Below are 17476 nucleotides of genomic sequence, written 5' to 3'. Positions count from 1 at the left end.
TTCAGCTGAACGCAATGCATACTGCAAAAGATGGTATTTTAGCCTACACCTGCCTGTCCTTCTCACAGGATATCTAAACTGCAGGTAACCAACTGTCACTTATCTTACCTGTCCTGGGATCCAGGATGGAGACATAAGGGAAGTCTGCTAATTTATAAAACTGTATATACCTCTGTCCTTCCTCGCTGTCATGGTATACCTACAAAATACCATGGTGGAAGCAAATTACTGGGTGGAGAGGAAACATAAGCTGTACTTTGATAACATACAAAGTTTTCCTCTGTTTTACAGTATACACCACAAAGGGTACAGTTCTCAGTCACACCGACAAGCTAAAAACGCGCCTCTAATGCTACAAAGCAAAAGGCAGTTCATGCATTCAAGTGCATTTCCGTGAATCACATCTACATCCATGAACTACTGCATCTTTCCTGCAAGTTCACCAACAGAACTGCAACAGCACCATTTTATTCAAAGTCGTCAGGTTTTTTTCACCGCCCCATCTACCAGGACACCAAGTTACCAGCACTGCCCCATTAAATTTCTCACCTGCCAAAAAATAAAATGTTCCCGGATTATGTTCTTCACAGCCTCATTGCTCCAGACATCACGGTTGAGACACTGACAGGCAAAATCTTGCACATTCTGAATGTTTATCATGAGCCATTTGTTCTGCATCTGACCACACTCCTTGGCCTGTAAGCAGAGAGAAAAGCTTCATTAGGCAAAACTAGAGAGCCAGACACAACCAATGCCAGCAATGATCAGTGATGGCTTCTAACACTGTCAGATTTTTCACCAAAACCCCTTTCACAGTGAAAAAGATGGACAGTGCTAGTGAAAAGGCATCCACATAACAGAAGGCAGGGCTGAAAGACCTGCTTCAAATGAGACTGGCTGAATTACAGAATCACATCGATGAACAGAGCTGCTGGATTTCAACAAGCCAAGCACAGAGTGGGAAAAGCAACTTGGGGGCAGGATGGGACGGGACACGGGGACGCCGAATAAGGTATTTGTTCGGGAAAGAGTGTAGTCAACCACACTGATCTGACAACAGAGGAAAAACCTGCTCACTCTAAAGATAAACCTGTGGATCATCTTCTATTGAAGTAGGTTGCATAATTGACAGAGGATTTGCATTAATTCAACAGGACCCCCTCTCTGCTTGTTTTCTTTTTTCTCTCAACGTTTCGAGTTACTCTAAGTACTGTGCAACTGCCAAATTAGGCATCCTTTTTTGATGCTCGTTATCCAGACTGCAAGTGGGGAGGAAGACAGGAAGGCGCAGGAAGAAATCTTACTGGTTTGAGTCACAAAGCTGGCATTGTCTGATTGCTTGGTTGCAAGTTAATGGTAGGAGTTTGATCAAGAATGTAATTCTGATCGCTGAACTGTCATACCTGTTGAAAAAAAGAGGGCTATATCAACAGCAGGAATGCTCTTACCACCTGGAAAGACTGGAACTAGCACATGAACTCCCTTTTCTTTTAAAAAAGAAAAAAAAAAGTGTTTATAAGTGTGTTCACATCCTGCTGGTAACACACTTAACAGCAAATTCAAAGAATTCGGACGTTACACAAGATTTTGCTGTTCTGGGCAGTATTTTGTTCCCCAAACCAAAGTTTTTACTTTTAAAATGAATTTTAGCCAGTGCACTTTTGAATAGTCAACCTATCCAATGTGTGATAGACAGACACATGAACCCCGCACACTTAGCTTCACAAAGTGAAGAATCTCAGTCTACAAAATCAATCTGCATGACCTAGTGACCCGCAGATTTAATTTACTCAAAGGAAAAAAAAAATGAATGTAGAAGCATGGAATAGTCCTCTTGTTCTCACACGGGACCTCATGCTAACTACTTACCACTAATATTACAGTGTCAGCATCCAGTATTTGGTCACCAGGAGAGAAAAGTGGAGCAGGTGACACCTAAGTAACTGGTAAAGGTCTTAAATATAGTCATCACGCTTTTATTTAGAAGACTTGTTTCGAGCTAACTGGGCTTTAAGAACTAATTCTAGGAAATCAGTTTAAGACAGGGCCTAGAGGGACTGCCCAAGTTTAAAGGGAACAAAAATTTGAGTCAATTGGATTGCCCTAGTCCAGTGTTCCAATGTAATCCACACTGGATTAAAAGAACAAACTCAAAAATATATAACTAGAAAGTCAGAAGGTGCATCTTGCTCTTCCACAATTTGTATATTTTGCAATATTATTGAAAACCTGGCTCTACCTCTCTTCCATCCAGCTAACGTCCTCAAAAGGATGCAAGCAGGAAATTCCACACAGAACATTTGCAAAGATGAGTTTTCACCTGTAGAGCAGGTATTGCTTTGAAAACTACTTGTAACTTCCTTCTAAAGACAACAGGCTTCACATTTAACATTTAAAAGGACACAGTTAATTGCTACCATCTCACACACACACAATTCTGCTCTTACACAACTAATGGGTTTTTTTCTGAGGGGGTGGAGGCAGGGGGAAGGAGAAGAACTTGGGGGAAAGAAATGCTGTGGGTTTGCAAATTATACTGGTAGGTCATTTTGGTAAGTGAAAAAAGAACAAGGGAAGGCTCAAGAGCTGGCTTGCATGACCCAAGCTAAGTCTGATGGCTTTAGATCCAGTTTCCAACATCAGCTGCCCCCATTTCTCCTCCTCCTTTGAGGTATAAAGGCCCACACCAGGCACTTAGAGCACACAGACAGGGCAAGTACAGAACACCCACTCTTGGCAAGGATCTCTGTTCAAGCTTTCAGCAATCGGCAGAGTAGGAGCTTTCAAAGACAGAGGTAGCGGATCTCAGATAGAACAGGACAGACACAATACCAAAACAAAACCAATCCATCCTAAGTTTACCTTTACCCTTTCTACCTAATTCACATTTTTCACTACTACAACTTACAGCAACAAACCAGCGATCTGGTTAGACTACACGTGAAAGAAGTCTTGTTTTACACTCAGTACTGGATCTCACTGGATAACCTCTAGCTCTTGCACTAGTAAAAATAACATGTTTTCCTCTCATTTGACTTTTCTGAACCGTGCAGGGTTTATAAACGTTATGGCGGTTCCTGCTTGCTCAGCTTTGTTGAAATGCACTGCTCCTTTAAGCCAGCAGAGAGAAACAAGGAAGTGGAGCCAGCATCTTGTGACCTTATGGACATCTGCTAATCAAACATGATTCAGTTTGGAAGATAACAGGTGACAAAGAGCATGAGATTATCTGACAAGAAACATCCTATATCTGCTAGAATTACACTTCTTGCCTGGGCCAGGGCATACGTCCTTTCCTCAGCCAGCCATTCCTGTGCCAAAGGTGCATCTGCAAACTGTACTTATACAAACGGCCAGTCTAAAAGCACCTTATGCAAATTGCACCTTTTGGGTACAAGGACTAGATTAGCTTCCAAACTATCACTGCTCACTACATGCAAAGAAAAAAAAAAATCAGTTATCAGCCATAAGTAGGAAGCAGCTAGAAAAGGTATGACTTGTAAAATGAGGAAGCTTCATATAGACAGACTTGAAACTCTGCAACATTACATACAGTCACTTCACAAAAGTCCTGAAAACCTAATGAGTGTTAAGCAGAGAACTGCGTGCACCAGAACTATTTCCTCCCTAAACAAGAAATGTAAAATAAGTCAATTCAGTGTGCACCCCCTACAAATCAAATCATATCTCACATCATATGCATGAATAGATGAACACCTGCAATCCTTGGAAGCAGTCTCTGAGATGAGAACAAAACCATGCTGTTCTTTATAGAGCATGTTTGGTGTGGCTTTTATTTATTTATTATACTCTAGTGATTTATTCCTAGCAGATTCTACATTAAGGAGATAACTCTGAAGCTTAATACATATTAAAGCTCAATATTACAGTCAGAAAACTAATCCCTTGTGCAGTCTTAACTGACAACAGCCTAATTGTATAACCATGCACCACTCTTTAGTGCCACTGTGTATTTAAGATCTGAAAGTTTCTCTGAAATTTTCTAGTAGGGGGGAAAAAAAATAAAAAATAAAAAAGAGACAGTTCAGGTCAACATCTCACTGGCCCATCAGCTGTTTGCCTCTGGCTTACATAGCCACATTCCACCAGTCACTAGGTAATTAACGTCTAGCGGCTCATGTTCAAAAAGCCTGCGTGATTAAAAGAGTCTTTTACAGATTTTCTGTATCAAATCTTTTTTCATCATATTTCTGTGGTGTAATTCAGTTCATCACACGCTTAACAAGTATAATGTTCGTAAGTTGTTCTCTACGTGAAGCACACTGCTTTTTCAAAGACAGCAAGTTAAAAAAATGTCATTCAACACTTGAAAATTTTTCTTCAATGAAAATTAATTCTCACATACTCTTAAAAACTAGTGTTACAGAGTTAAGATGAAATGGCAATTTTCTGCACCTCATTGATAATGGAAGTCTCTTTGTAATTGAAGAAAAATGAGGTTTCTTTGGGGAAACGAAAGACAACAACTTACTTACTATCAAAATCAACCTTAGAGTACTCGAAGAGGAGCCACAAAAGATAAGCAACAAAGATACATGAAAACCTTAGTAAGACAAGATGGCACCACTCCGGCTAAGTTTGAGTAAAGTCACAAATCCTGAATGATTCTATGATAAACGTACATGGCATCACGCTGGAAGAATGTTCCTGCACCCCCCTCCAGAGGTTAGAATACACCAGACACCAACAATACTAAGAAACCCCCACTCAGGTTAACATTAAACTACAAGAGCATCAAAACGACAGTACTTACTCCTTGGTACTTTGGAATGTGATAAACATCTCTGACTTATTATATAGTTTATACACGTTTATCTAAGTGTACAGATAAGGAAGAAGCTAACAGCAGCTTGCCAGAGGTGAATTTCGAGAGACTCTGGTCACTGGATTCACAGGAGACCCGACACTGTCCCAGTGTGAAGCATTAAAGCAGCAGTCATAAAAGGTAAAATGGAAGAGTGAGGAGCAAATAATTGAGAAGCTAAAGATTATTATTGCAGTGAAGTTCGGGAGCATTGGTTTGAAATTAAGGGTATCCCATGGGACAACGAACTGTACAAGAACACAAAAAGGTGAACACCAATATCGGAAAGTATAAATGCCTTTGAGTTACTGAAAAGAACAGGACAAGGTGTGTGTATATACACACACATGCACGCACACCTTTTTTTTTTTTTTTTTTTCAATTTGCAAGCCTGAATAAGAATGCAGAGACTTTAGGAAAACCAAATCTATCAATCAGTTACTTCATCCTCTGAAACTACTTTTGACTGTGGCAGATGCTACAATCAACACTGCTGAAGTCTTGGTATGTTTTCAGCAAGACCCAAGGAAAAACTAGCACACACCTCAAGTTCTACCACCGAGGGCAGAGGGCACTTGCTATATGACTATACATTCCAGTCTGGAGCAGCACTGGCTGCTCTCATGTGAATTCCCTTTACTGTTGCCTTGAACCACTCATTCGCTGGATTCACGATCAGCTCTGAACCACGGGCCCCGTAGGCATCATTAGCTAGAGGACCTAATGCAGCCTTGTTTGAAGTAAACCCTGAACCGCGTATCACACGGCAGGGATGCCTCAGCAACAGCTACTTCAGCCTGCTCATCTCCTTCCATTGCACCAAATTACGAGGCAGAGACAGGTATTCTCTGTCAGCACCCTTTCAAACCTGGAATTTTGCTAGAAAATTAAACATACGGAGAGCACTGTCAGAATACAGGAATTAGTGACATGGCACCTGATCCCCAGTGATTTAGGAAGCATAAAAAGACATGAGGCTAACAGGATGAGAGTTGGAGACTCAATAAAGGCACACAGCGTTCCTCCAAAAATTCTCCAGGAGCGCTCCAGTATTTGTGCAAGGCAGTAGAGGCAAATGTGAAAAAAATGTAAATAATATTTTTGTTCAGCTCATGCAGTCATATCTCCATCACTGTTTTCAGCATCTGTATTGCACCATTTGATCATTAGCTTGCATTCTCATTAAATCGTCATATAATAATAAATCTCAGCTACTTAAAGATGACCAGGTAGAAATTCAGTAGTAACTGCAATTTCTGAAGAATATCTAGAAATTCTGGACTCAAAAAATGCATACACCAATTCGCATATTATCTAATTATTCATTAAGTCCCTGGTCGATATCATAACAACTTATGACTAGATCCACACAAGCCTACACAGACAGGAAAGGTGACACCTGAAATTATTTAAAGCTAACAGTCCCCTTCTCAGCCAGCCGATCTCCTGGATACTTTTTGCACCACTACCAGATACAAAAGACAACCAGTGTGCTTTTATACAAGAGCAAGACCTCTACTGAAGATAAAGTTGTGCCTTCACGACAAAGCCACACTCAAATACTTTTACCAGCTCAGGTATCAGAAACCACTTAGCCATGTTAATGTTAAGTCTGCCTGAGCTGCTTAGCCGGGCTGTGCTGCAAACTATATTGCCCCTTGCAAAGCACTTGCTCACCTATCAAAAGCAATCTTACTTCAGCTTTTTCTGTATCATGCTCTACAGAGATACTTCAAGGGATGCGTTTTTTCCATGTTGACCAGCCTCCCTTGCGCACTAAAGTCCTTCACCAAGAGTGATTTGCCACACTGACATTTAAACATAAACAATGTGGTCTATTATCATTAGTTAGTCCTTCAATATGTCGACATTTCCATATGTAGTCCACTGAATATTTATCACTATACAGTCTTTTGTAAATTCCTGATCATCCACCAACAGATCCACACATGCCAATAGCCTAACATAAGGCTTCCACACTGTACACAGTCATCACATAAGGAACTGCACCAAAATTTCAAAACTTACCGTTTCAAAGCTGCCTTTGTGCATCAGATCAATGGGAGGCCTGAAGAGGTCTGCTAGAGTAGTGAGTTTCTTATCTACTGCCCCTCCATTTCGTAGCTCCTGTTCCTGTCGAACTGTACAGCCCCAAGAGGAAAGGAAGTTGAATTAGACAAAGCACTCAGAAGATGGATTTATTGTTGGCTATATGCTCATACACAAAACTCCAGCACTAGAGTTGCAAGGACCCCACTGAACAAGACTAGCGGCTACGTAAGGTAAGAACCCTGCTTGCCCCAGCTTTCTCAAGCACTGGGCATTTACTTCACTTTTAAACATGAGTATCAGCAGAGGGAGTCACATGCCAGTATTTGAAAACAAGCAAAAAAAGCGCACTGTGACTTGTCCCCAGTGATGCTTTTAAAAGGGGAAACTGAGATAGACTGTAGCATCATAACTGTTACTTGGAATATTTCTATTCCAGTGTTTCTATTTCTTGACTGTAAGGCAATCCCACAGAAAAAAAAAAAAAACAAACCAAACCCAAAAAACCCAAAAGAGACTTAGCTTACATGGAGAAGTATCTTTGGATGTTTATATTACACATCCACTCTTCCCACAATCAGCTCAAGATACCACTGTCTCTTTCAGGTGAACGTGTTTTCAGCCTTGTTTACCCCTAAGTACTTTGAGCATGTTTCTTTTAGGGGTATCAATTCCGTTTACAATAATACAGAATATATTTCCTACATAGCCATGACTATATACAATAAAGGTAAATCACAGCAACTGCTCACCTAAAAATGCAGCAATACAATGTATTTTGACATTAGGTGTCAGCTGAAACGGGCAGTAACTATCCCACCACCAAAAACTTCCCAGTACTGAAAGGAGCTGTCAATGGGCCATAGCATACAAGTGGTTTTTGAGCAGACACTGGATCCCCACAGGGAAAAAAGCATCCCTGTGGAGCAGGCCTAGGAGCCAGGAAATAATATGGGCTTTTCAGAGATACTCATCTATGAAGTTTTACCAAAAAGCATGATAAAGTTTCATCGTAAGCCTTGACAATGCTTTTGCATATTGTGCATCTCTAAATGTCTTAAAACAGAGTGGAGAGGATGAGAAAAAAAGTTAAGGGTATGATGATTCTGTAAATGATGTATTTTCATTTATACAGCTGCCAGCGACGTTAGTACTCCAACAGTTCATTATTACTGGAAAACCCTGAACAAACCTGTCAGGGCAAAGAAAGTAATTACACATACTTAGTTTCGCTTCGGCATCCAACAGCACCAAACTACATGGGAACCTGGTCCATGGTTAGACCTCTTAAACACTGCAGCAATATCACCGGTAACAACTGTGCTCTAACTCAGCTGGGCAGTATCTGGTGTTCTGCTGTCAAAGTACCACATTCTATGAAACTTAATGGCTTAAATAACAGCCAGTACTTTGTGGTTTGGAGATTCTGCATATGAACAGCAATTAATTCATGAGAACCTTGTGGATGAGCAAGACAGAAGCCTCAGGGCTACTCAGATCTAATGCAAGTGCCAGCATGACCACTGGCCAGCTAAGAAAAATTCAGTAGATGAACTTAATTTATACATGGGTTTTAGATTCTTCCCCCTTTTCAATTCCTTCTAGAGCAGGCAAAGTTGTTTGGGTTTTGGTTTGTTTTTTTTTTGAGAGAGAGTTATCATAAAAATATTTGCCATACCAAAGCAGACAGAATATACTGTCTGCAGGTTTCACTTGGGTAACACAGGCCAGTGTTTGGACCAGCATCCTCACTACCTGCTTTGTATGTCCATCACTCAGTAGTCTCCCCCACCAGCTACCCCAAAACAATAAACTAACAACCTTAACTGTACCACAAACATGGGAGAGACATCAGCAAACAGTACTGACACTGCAACAACGAACAGCCTATTAATGTTATTAAAAAAAGATTTTGTTACACAGGAGGCAATTTAAAAACCAACCACTGAAAGCTGTCCTAGCTTACAGCAGAAACTATTGTTCAAACTTATTTGCAGTGAAAAAACATAAATAGCAGAACCTCTAGCTCACTGATCTGTAGAAACTTACTGGTTTCTGTCTGAAAATCCCGAAAGCCATCAAATATTGAGCGCGCAGGTCTGCGTCTTTTAGGAGCTTAAAAAAATAATTATTTCAAGAATTATTTCAAACATATACTATTAAAATAATTACATATTAACACTTTCCATAACATGTGTGGGAAAACAGAATAGGTACCCAAAGCATGAATAATACGGGAGTAAGGTAATTAGGAAGGGCTGCAGGGTGGGAGGATGGAAATAGGCAGTTTGTAAGACCCACTTCCTAATACTTTCTCGCTCCAGCAAATCTTACCCCAGGAGCAGTTAGCCCTTTCTGACAGGCTCACCAAGGCCCATAAGTATGTAGAGGCAGTGCTGTCACAGCATCAACATGTCACAATTCCAGTCAAGATTTTTACCAAAGACCTTCGACTAGATGAAAAACTTGCAAAGATTAAACCCCATGGGAGAATATTTTCTTTGTTAGGAAACACATTTGTTTTTTCCACAGGGCATTTCTGTTCTTTTCCGATCTCTTAACCAGATCCTGTCCCAGCTGCTTGGCTGGCAACAGCCACATTCTTCCATTAGATCCACTATCACTATCTGCAAGGAAATCTTCAGACCAGATTATCTGCAGCTGCACAAAGACAGCAGCCCAGGCAGATAACTGGATTAGTACCTGGAAGTACCACTCAAGTACAGCACAATCCTGTACTTGGAATAAATCCTGGCAGGCAGCTCTGGTCTGCATTCCAACTATTCAGCTGCACTACTATTAACTGAAAGCAGAAGAATTTTAAGATGTAACTTTTCAAAGCCTAATTGTTACAAGACATAATAAATAATAAACAAATAAAACAAAGTGAGATAAATCTAACATATACCCACCGGAAACCTGTGTTAAGAAAAATCCATTGACTGTGAGAAAGCACAACCTATGCACAGGTCACAAAGCAAGCACCTCCAAAATTCCATTTTAGAGACCTTTCTGGCTCTGTACCCATACCATGTGCAGCATCTTTCAACTTATGCCACAACAAGGGCATAAAGAATGGAACACAGTTGTTCCTTGCATTCTTGGTGTACAGAGTATGAAGGAAAGAATTAGTGTATCTGACACAGGCTATCACCGGGGAAAAAAAAAGCAGGCCTGAATGAGGAACATGCCTGTCAATAATGCCTAACTCCAGGAAGTAACAGCTCTTTCACCACTAAATGCTTAGGCATAAACACAACCCATTAACGCCAACTTCAGAGCAACTCAGGCTACAGCTGAGAATAGCAGCTGAAGGACCACTTCGGCAAAAGCAGCATTTCCCTTGCCCAGGCTTAGCTACAGCCTGACAGTGCTGGTGAAGATGTTCACAGCAGTCTGGAGAGTTGTTTTTCTGACACCCTTTGTACTGCGAGATGGGACCCATGTATCTGGCAGAGCACAAACAGACAGGGCCATCTCTTCAACTGGAAGAAAACCTAAGTTCATATAACCACCTCAATATGACCGTTAAAAACAGACACCAGCACATCCCCTGCTTTGAGGTTAGAGCTGAAAAGACCAAGTGAAGCATCCCTCCAGTTTCAGTGAGCTTTTCAGGCTGCTTCATGGTATAAAAAGAAGTGGCATTAGTGAGCGTATTAGCACGGGTGAATCAGACAGTGCCAGGAGGCTATCACTGATCCACAGATCACTTCAGCTGGATGGTCAGTGACAATGCATCCAAGATCAGAGTGTGACCGGTAGGTAGAACAGGACAAAGCGTCAGGGTCATCAGATCTTAATCTTGCACTTCTTAGATTCTTGAACCCATAGGAGTCCACAGACCTTTGTAAAAACTCTGTTGGGCCACAGGAACTTCAGGCCTTCAGAGACCCCTCAGCAGGGCACTTTTCTCCAGAACCACCACTCAGCCTGTGTATCCTGCCTAAAGAGCTCCTCTCTGATGTTGAAAAAAAAGGATCAAGAGAAAAGCAGTTCCAGAGTAAACCTGAAGCTTGGCCTCCTTCTCCTTTCTATCACAGGAACTGAACAACAGCAAAAAGCATTTCCTATGGGTATGAGGCCACCTTAAAGATGAGCAGTTGCATGTCCCTTCTTGATAAAAAGGACAAGACTCTCAAACCACTTGCCGTGATAAAGGCCACACGGCCAGCCAGAAATGGCCTGCTCAACACAAGAAGGACAGACCATCACAAGGCTAGAGGAAGTAAGCGTAAAGAGGGCCTTAGATCTCCATACAGACATGGACACTGTGCAAAAGGAGAGGATAATGGACCAGGTAATCCAGTCCTGCTACGGAAGTTTCACCCCTGTGCTGCTGTAAAAGAACCCCTACAGCAGAGATTTCTGACTGAGGTTTTGAGATTCAGAACATTAGTGTATTACGTGAGTACTAAACAGTGTTTTAGATGAGCACCCAAACAAAAACAGCATTACCATCACCTGTTTCCATACAGAAAAAAAGTTTCAAAGTGATAAACAGCTTCAGAAAACAAACAAGAAAACTAGCTGCATGGTGCAGTTGACAGAGCAAATTAAATTCCCACACGAGAAATGGAGAAAGTTATGAGTAATCATACAGTTCACCCCTTCTTTCTGATCTGTCATTTCCCCGAGAAGCACGCATTTGTCCTCTTCATTTTCATTCACCACTTAAGGCTCAATCTTTTATCCCACCACCTTGAACACTCTCAGAAGTGTATCACATGGTTCTGAACCCCCTGTACGCAGATGTATACTCATCATAGCTAATGGGCTGTTGCCTCACAGTTGCATGAAACGGGAGTTAACAAATTAGTACCACTAGGAATGTAGCATCTCTAATGTGTGAGGTTTTCAATAACAGTGCTGTTATTTCCAAGTCAGCAATCATGTTACGTGGCTGCAGAATTGCGTCAGGGGAAAAAAACAAGAATAAAAATACATACAATGCTTTCTTCCTATCAGCAAGTTTTTCTCTTGTCATTTAGCTCATTTCAAGGTAAAGAAAACAAAAAACCAAAGTAAGAACACAAGCCTACCTCCAAACAAGGGCTCAGGTTCTACTAAAATTTCCTGTTTTTGAGGAATTGGAGCTCGTACTTCATCCCTATGAAATTGGAATGGAAAAAAAAAAAAATCAGACAGATGATAATATTCGAAGTACTACATAAGCCACATCCCATTGTGCTCCAAAGGCTCCTGCAACTTGAACCAGTTAAGGATGCTGCTGTACCACTGCAAAGAATCAACAGACTTGGGGTCAAAAGGGACCTCAGGAGACCATCTATTCCCACTCACAGCAACGATGCAGGATTTAATACATTCTGCGTCAAGTTCTGGCATGGAAGACCTTTGTAAGTCTTGAGAGAAGATTACACAAACCCCTGGGTGACTTGATCCCAGGCTCTGTCCATCTACTGTTTAAACATTTTTTTCATCTTTAATAAATTTCTTAAAACTTGGAATAGTTTCCTAAAACTTTGCAAAAGCTGCTAATTAATCCACTTGCCATCCTCCTCCCCTGACTGTTTACACAGAGAGAAAAAAAAACATTATCTTCCTTATTACCAGCTTTCTTCTGTTGGAAGACTTTTTGCTTCCACTTGAAACTCACAGTCCTCTCTTTTTTCAGAGCAAGGAAAACAAGATGGTCAAAACATCCATTTCCCCCCATTCCTGAAGCAATTACTTGCTTACATAACTTGTCTCCCTGGTGTATCAACAGCTCGCTTAGGCTTGCAGAAACTGCCAGGTAATCTGAAATTAGGACTAGGAGAAGAAAGGAAATCACACGGGCTCTGAAACAGTATCACTTACTCAGGGTGGCCACCTGGCCCGTAGATCTATGTAAAGGAGGGCACAGGCTCACCCAAGGAAATTCATCGCTGTGTCCTGCCTATGAACTACTCCTGAAGTGCCCTCTTCCCTCGGACTCTTCAAAGTTGTAAAGTGTGCAGTTTGTGGCTCGTGGTCATGCAGTTTCAAAAAGTAACTCATAATGCCAGCAAGATGCACTAACCTTGCTATTAACCTCCACATCTTTGACTGCTGTTGTGAAGCTAGTTATTCTCCATTTTGCATTTGCATATTTATTGTTCTCTCTTCCTAGAAGTAACACTAAGCTGACCAGCACCTGGAGGGTGTCAAGTATAAAAAAGAAAGTATTCCAATAAAAACTTGAATCTTAAGTCACTGGTGTGCCAGAAGTTGTCTACAAATAAGAACTCCAACACCAACAGATACACAGCTTTAACTTCATTACCTGTCAAAGGTTCAAGCAGGAAGGCACTTGACATCAACTATAAAAGTCAGTACTAAAAGAATTGTTTAAATTTATACATGAGCTTCAGAAGTGGGAAGAATTCTCTTTTAAAGTTAGCCATCTTTTTCCTGAAATGGAAGATTTTTATAAAGACGAAAGCATGGCTAGGCTTAATTTACAACATTTAATGAATGTGACTTACACCAACTGGCTTCCAACCAAAATATTCCTTTTATCCCAAGCAGACACATTAACAGGCAGCAGTGAAGGACTCTGCCATGCTCAAGTGGAACAACTCTTCCCTTTACTGGCACCTGACATGTAAGACATTGATGTAGATTTGTAGTTGTTTATTCCTCTGCATACCAGTGCACACCATCTGGCCTTTCCAGTGCCAAATCTGGTCACGCTTACAATAACACAGTAAAACCCTTACAAACGGAACTAAATAAGAACTAGAAAACAGAATTCTCTAACTACAAAGTAACATAAAGCAGTATTTCTGGAGCAATTTAAAAGAATCTCTTACTACTGGATTATTCCCCTTTAATGTCTTGAGCTATGTCTACAAAATAAAAATGCTATGTATAAGCTACGGAAAACTTCTGAGGTACATGCAAGCGAGTAAGTTTTGTTAGTCTACATACCAACTTACATAGTAAGCACTTATTTACCCAGAATATCGAAGATCAGTTTAACAAGATCAGCAAAGAAACACGTGTTACAGTGAGTTGACAGCAAGTTAGAAGTGATAATTGCCTTATTTATTCTGCCTTACACTACCAAATTCTTAAGACAGAATACTCATTTATACAGACATGTTCACAGGTACATACTCAGTGTGCGGTCGAACAGCAGACACCCCTGCCGAACTGGTGCTAGGCTCCTCTGCTATGCCTCCACCATCCAGAAACATGGTGACAGCCATCTCCAGATTATTGTTGCATGCTTCAAGCATATGCTTTCCCACGCTTTCACTGGCACCTGTAATGCCAAAGAAAAATTACAGCATTCTTTGGAAAGCATTTTGATTGGAAGCGTTAGGAACAGCTGACTGGTAAGCTTTCTCTCTCAAAGCACTAATAATTAGAAAGAAAAGTTCATCAGTTGCCATTTATCTCTGAAGTACAGCTATGAAATGAGACAAACATACATATCTCACAGGGGTACTTCTCACCATCAAGAGAAAACTTAGTGGAAGCCATCTAAGAGGTTTTCGCAAGTTTTTTCTTTTTTTTTTCCTTTTTTTTTTTTTCTAGAAGTCAGACCTTCTCCTGGTACGTTTTTCCAGATACTAGTAGGCGTATGCAAAAAAATGAAATCCTAACTTAACCTTTTTAACAGGGAGAATACTAAATCAGCTGCTAAAGTTTTTTTACCCACTTAGAACAGATATTTAGAGATGGAAGAAAAGATACCCTGTTTTACTGATGGTACTAAAAGGCAAAAACAAACCAGTAGAAGCTCAGTTCACATAAGACGTGGGGGGGCGGGGAAAGCCAGGAGGCAGAAATGTCTACATAGTTATCTGTATAATGACCAACATTTATTAAAATCTCTCCCAAACATAACTAAATCCAGTCTTACTCTTGATGCTCAGAATGAAACAGTAGTTTTTAGCATCACTCTTTCCTCAGAAGGTCAGCCTCTACCTCCCAATTCTCCTCAAAAATCGTCCCATCAACAGAAGGACCCTCATCAATGGAAGCTCTCCTACAGCCAACCCTTTACACATCTACTTCCTACAGCATCTGTCTCTACAGGTGGTGGGCTGCCAAAGGGTTTATTTTCCTATGGGAAGGTCGACAGAGGAGAAGAGTGGCAAAATGCAGCTGAACCAGTTTGGCAGTAGCTTTTGGAACAGTAGTAATTCTTCCCGGGTTCACTGCAAGTCACCAACATGAAGGAAACACTTTCCCCAGCATCAGTGTCACAGGTAAGATCAGTTCGGGCAAAACACATTTGGACATTTCTCAGATTTTCTGGGAAAGACTCAAGAAGCTCTGGTTTGAACAGAGAATACACCTTGAAACTGTCGAGATAAATCAGTTCTAAATGACCTGCACGATTACGTTAAACCCTGGAGAATGTCAAACTCTCTGGGGGAAGTGGTTTTCCAAAGAAACCAACCTGACAAGACAAATGTACTCAGTTGGCAGCCAGCTGTATTTTAAGACCTTAACTGAGATGAAGAAAGCCCAAAATAAAAACTAGTGACATCTCAAAAAATTATGCAAGAGCATCAAGATCGCATTCTTCAAACAAACTGCTCTTTACCATTTTCATCTCATTTCAACATCAGCTGTAGCAAATAAACAATATCTGTTTAATTTGGAATATGCACACCAACCTACAACCTTGCTGTACAGTCATGTGAATTCATTCATTTAGAAGAACCAGAAGAAAAATTATATTCAACCCTCTTCTATATAAAGAGATACCAGCACATAAAGTGCTTGTACTGATTATTCATCACTCCTAGGGAAGCTGCCATCATCACCATATGAATGTTTTCAGTGCTTGCACTGGCAAACAGAAAATACTAAATATTTGTTCAGACTCAAAAGCAAATTTCAAAGAGATCCCATCATTTCACTGGTAAAGACACACAGGAGCTACGTTCTCAGAGCAATACTTTTCTGGATGAGAGCACCAAAGAGAACACAATTCTGCCATCTCGGCGAGAGAAGTATATCAAGAACTCCTCCTCCTTCCTCACTATCACCTATGCTTGAATCAAAACTGCCGTATAGCACTCATTCAGGCTTTCCCCGACAGACAGGAATGATTTCCATTCACTTAAAACTCAAAAGTTGAAAGCTGCTAACACAAACTGCCAAGGATGCATGCGTCTGAGCACCTGTCAAATCATGCCAGTATCGGCAAGACAAGTTCTACACTTTTAGACGTAACCTTAAAATCTATTAAAATGGAAGGACAAACCATCAAAACTACTTCGGTAGTGGATGGGTGAGCCCAGCAGGTTCCTTTTTTTCCTTTGTAGAAGCATAAGAGGGTGTTCTTACATTTAGCATAAACGACCTGTGTAATCACAAAAAGCTGTCAGGAAGAGCAAACTAGCATGGTTCTGCCTGTTCTTGCTCATTTTTTAGTGAATATCTCAGGCACTACTGAGAACACAACCCAAGCTACACACAGGCACATACTACAATGAAACGTGTTGGCTGTAGTTTCTTTTTATGCAGAGGGTTTACTCTAAAAGGCTTCTTTAAGGACAGCCGAGCGATCAATAATTTCCCAGTTCCACGGGACATTCACAGGGTACTACACACCCACAACATCCCTGTTCGGGATGTGAGTGCCTACTAGCCTGAGTACAGGGACACCACCAGAAACCGAGCTGCTGAGAGCAACCAAACCAAAAGCAGCTTCACTTACATCAACTAATAAGTCAAAAATGTTTTATTAAAGACGCCTTCAGTATTTCATACGTAATGCCATAAGCAAGGGGGAACTATAGCGAAACAGATTAAACACAAAAGTGGGTCAAGCGCTCAAAGTACACAAGCTAAAGCAGGAATTACCACCTGCCGCAAACTTCAATTTAAAGGCGACTTGCTATTTTCGGCAGCAAACCAAACTGTCCGAAAGTTGGCCACACTTTTAAGGTATCGTTTTCTCTTTTTTTTAAACGCGGACTCAAGGTCCGGCTCTGCTATCCTGCCGGCCGTCAGACGGGTCGCGGGGCGGAGCAGCGCGCACGGCCGGGGGGGAGGACACGCACCCGCACCCGCGCCGCCGGGAAGCTCGGCCCACCGGGACAAGCGGGAGGCGCCCCCAAGCCGCCGCTAAGACCGAGGGGGACCCCACGACGTGCAGGCCGGAGTCACGGCGGGGGCCGGGCCGGGCCTGAGGCACCAGCCGCCGCGGCGGGCCGGGCCCCGCTGCGCGCCCGCTGACAGGCCCGGGCACCTCGCCCCGAGGGAGGCCGCGGCAGCGGCGGCGAGGCCTCCCGGGACCGGGGAGAGCGCGCCCGGGGCCGCCCGCCGGCGCCACTCCGCCGCATCCCGCGCGGCGCCTCACGCCGCGGCCCGCTCCTCCCGCCCCCGGCCCGCCGGGGCGGCCACCCCCTGATGCGGCGGCGGGGGCCGGACGGGAGCCGCCCGTTAAGCACGCAGACGACGGCGGCCTCGGCCGAGCTCGGCGGGCCCCGGCTTCCGTGTGCCTCACCCGTGATGGCGGTGAACTGCTGGATTAACCCCTTCAGCGCCGAGGAGGCCGCCGAGCCCCCGTGCGCCGCCATCTTGCCGCCGCCGCACAACAACACGCACGCCACCGGCCCGCCCGCTCTGCGCAGGCGCGGCGCTCGCCCGCGC

The 17476-nt window shown here is 42.4% G+C and overlaps 1 protein-coding gene across 2 annotated transcripts in view; it reads right to left on the bottom strand.

The window, feature by feature from the left end:
• UBXN7 (UBX domain protein 7) overlaps positions 1-17476 on the bottom strand; it is a 31156-nt gene extending 13680 nt beyond the window's left edge. For both annotated transcript variants that reach the window (XM_056358302.1, XM_056358303.1), the window contains exons 1-7: positions 17331-17476; positions 13976-14123; positions 11917-11984; positions 8924-8989; positions 6854-6966; positions 550-696; positions 109-199 (exon numbers count right to left, since the gene is read on the bottom strand). In XM_056358302.1, the coding sequence (XP_056214277.1) occupies positions 109-199; positions 550-696; positions 6854-6966; positions 8924-8989; positions 11917-11984; positions 13976-14123; positions 17331-17403 (706 nt within the window). In that variant the 5' untranslated portion in view covers positions 17404-17476. The remainder of the gene's footprint in view (positions 1-108; positions 200-549; positions 697-6853; positions 6967-8923; positions 8990-11916; positions 11985-13975; positions 14124-17330) is intronic.

Source organism: Falco biarmicus, chromosome 13, assembly GCF_023638135.1.
Source record: "Falco biarmicus isolate bFalBia1 chromosome 13, bFalBia1.pri, whole genome shotgun sequence".
NCBI classification, from domain to species: Eukaryota; Metazoa; Chordata; class Aves; order Falconiformes; family Falconidae; genus Falco; species Falco biarmicus.
This window is presented reverse-complemented; position numbering and strand designations above follow the sequence as displayed.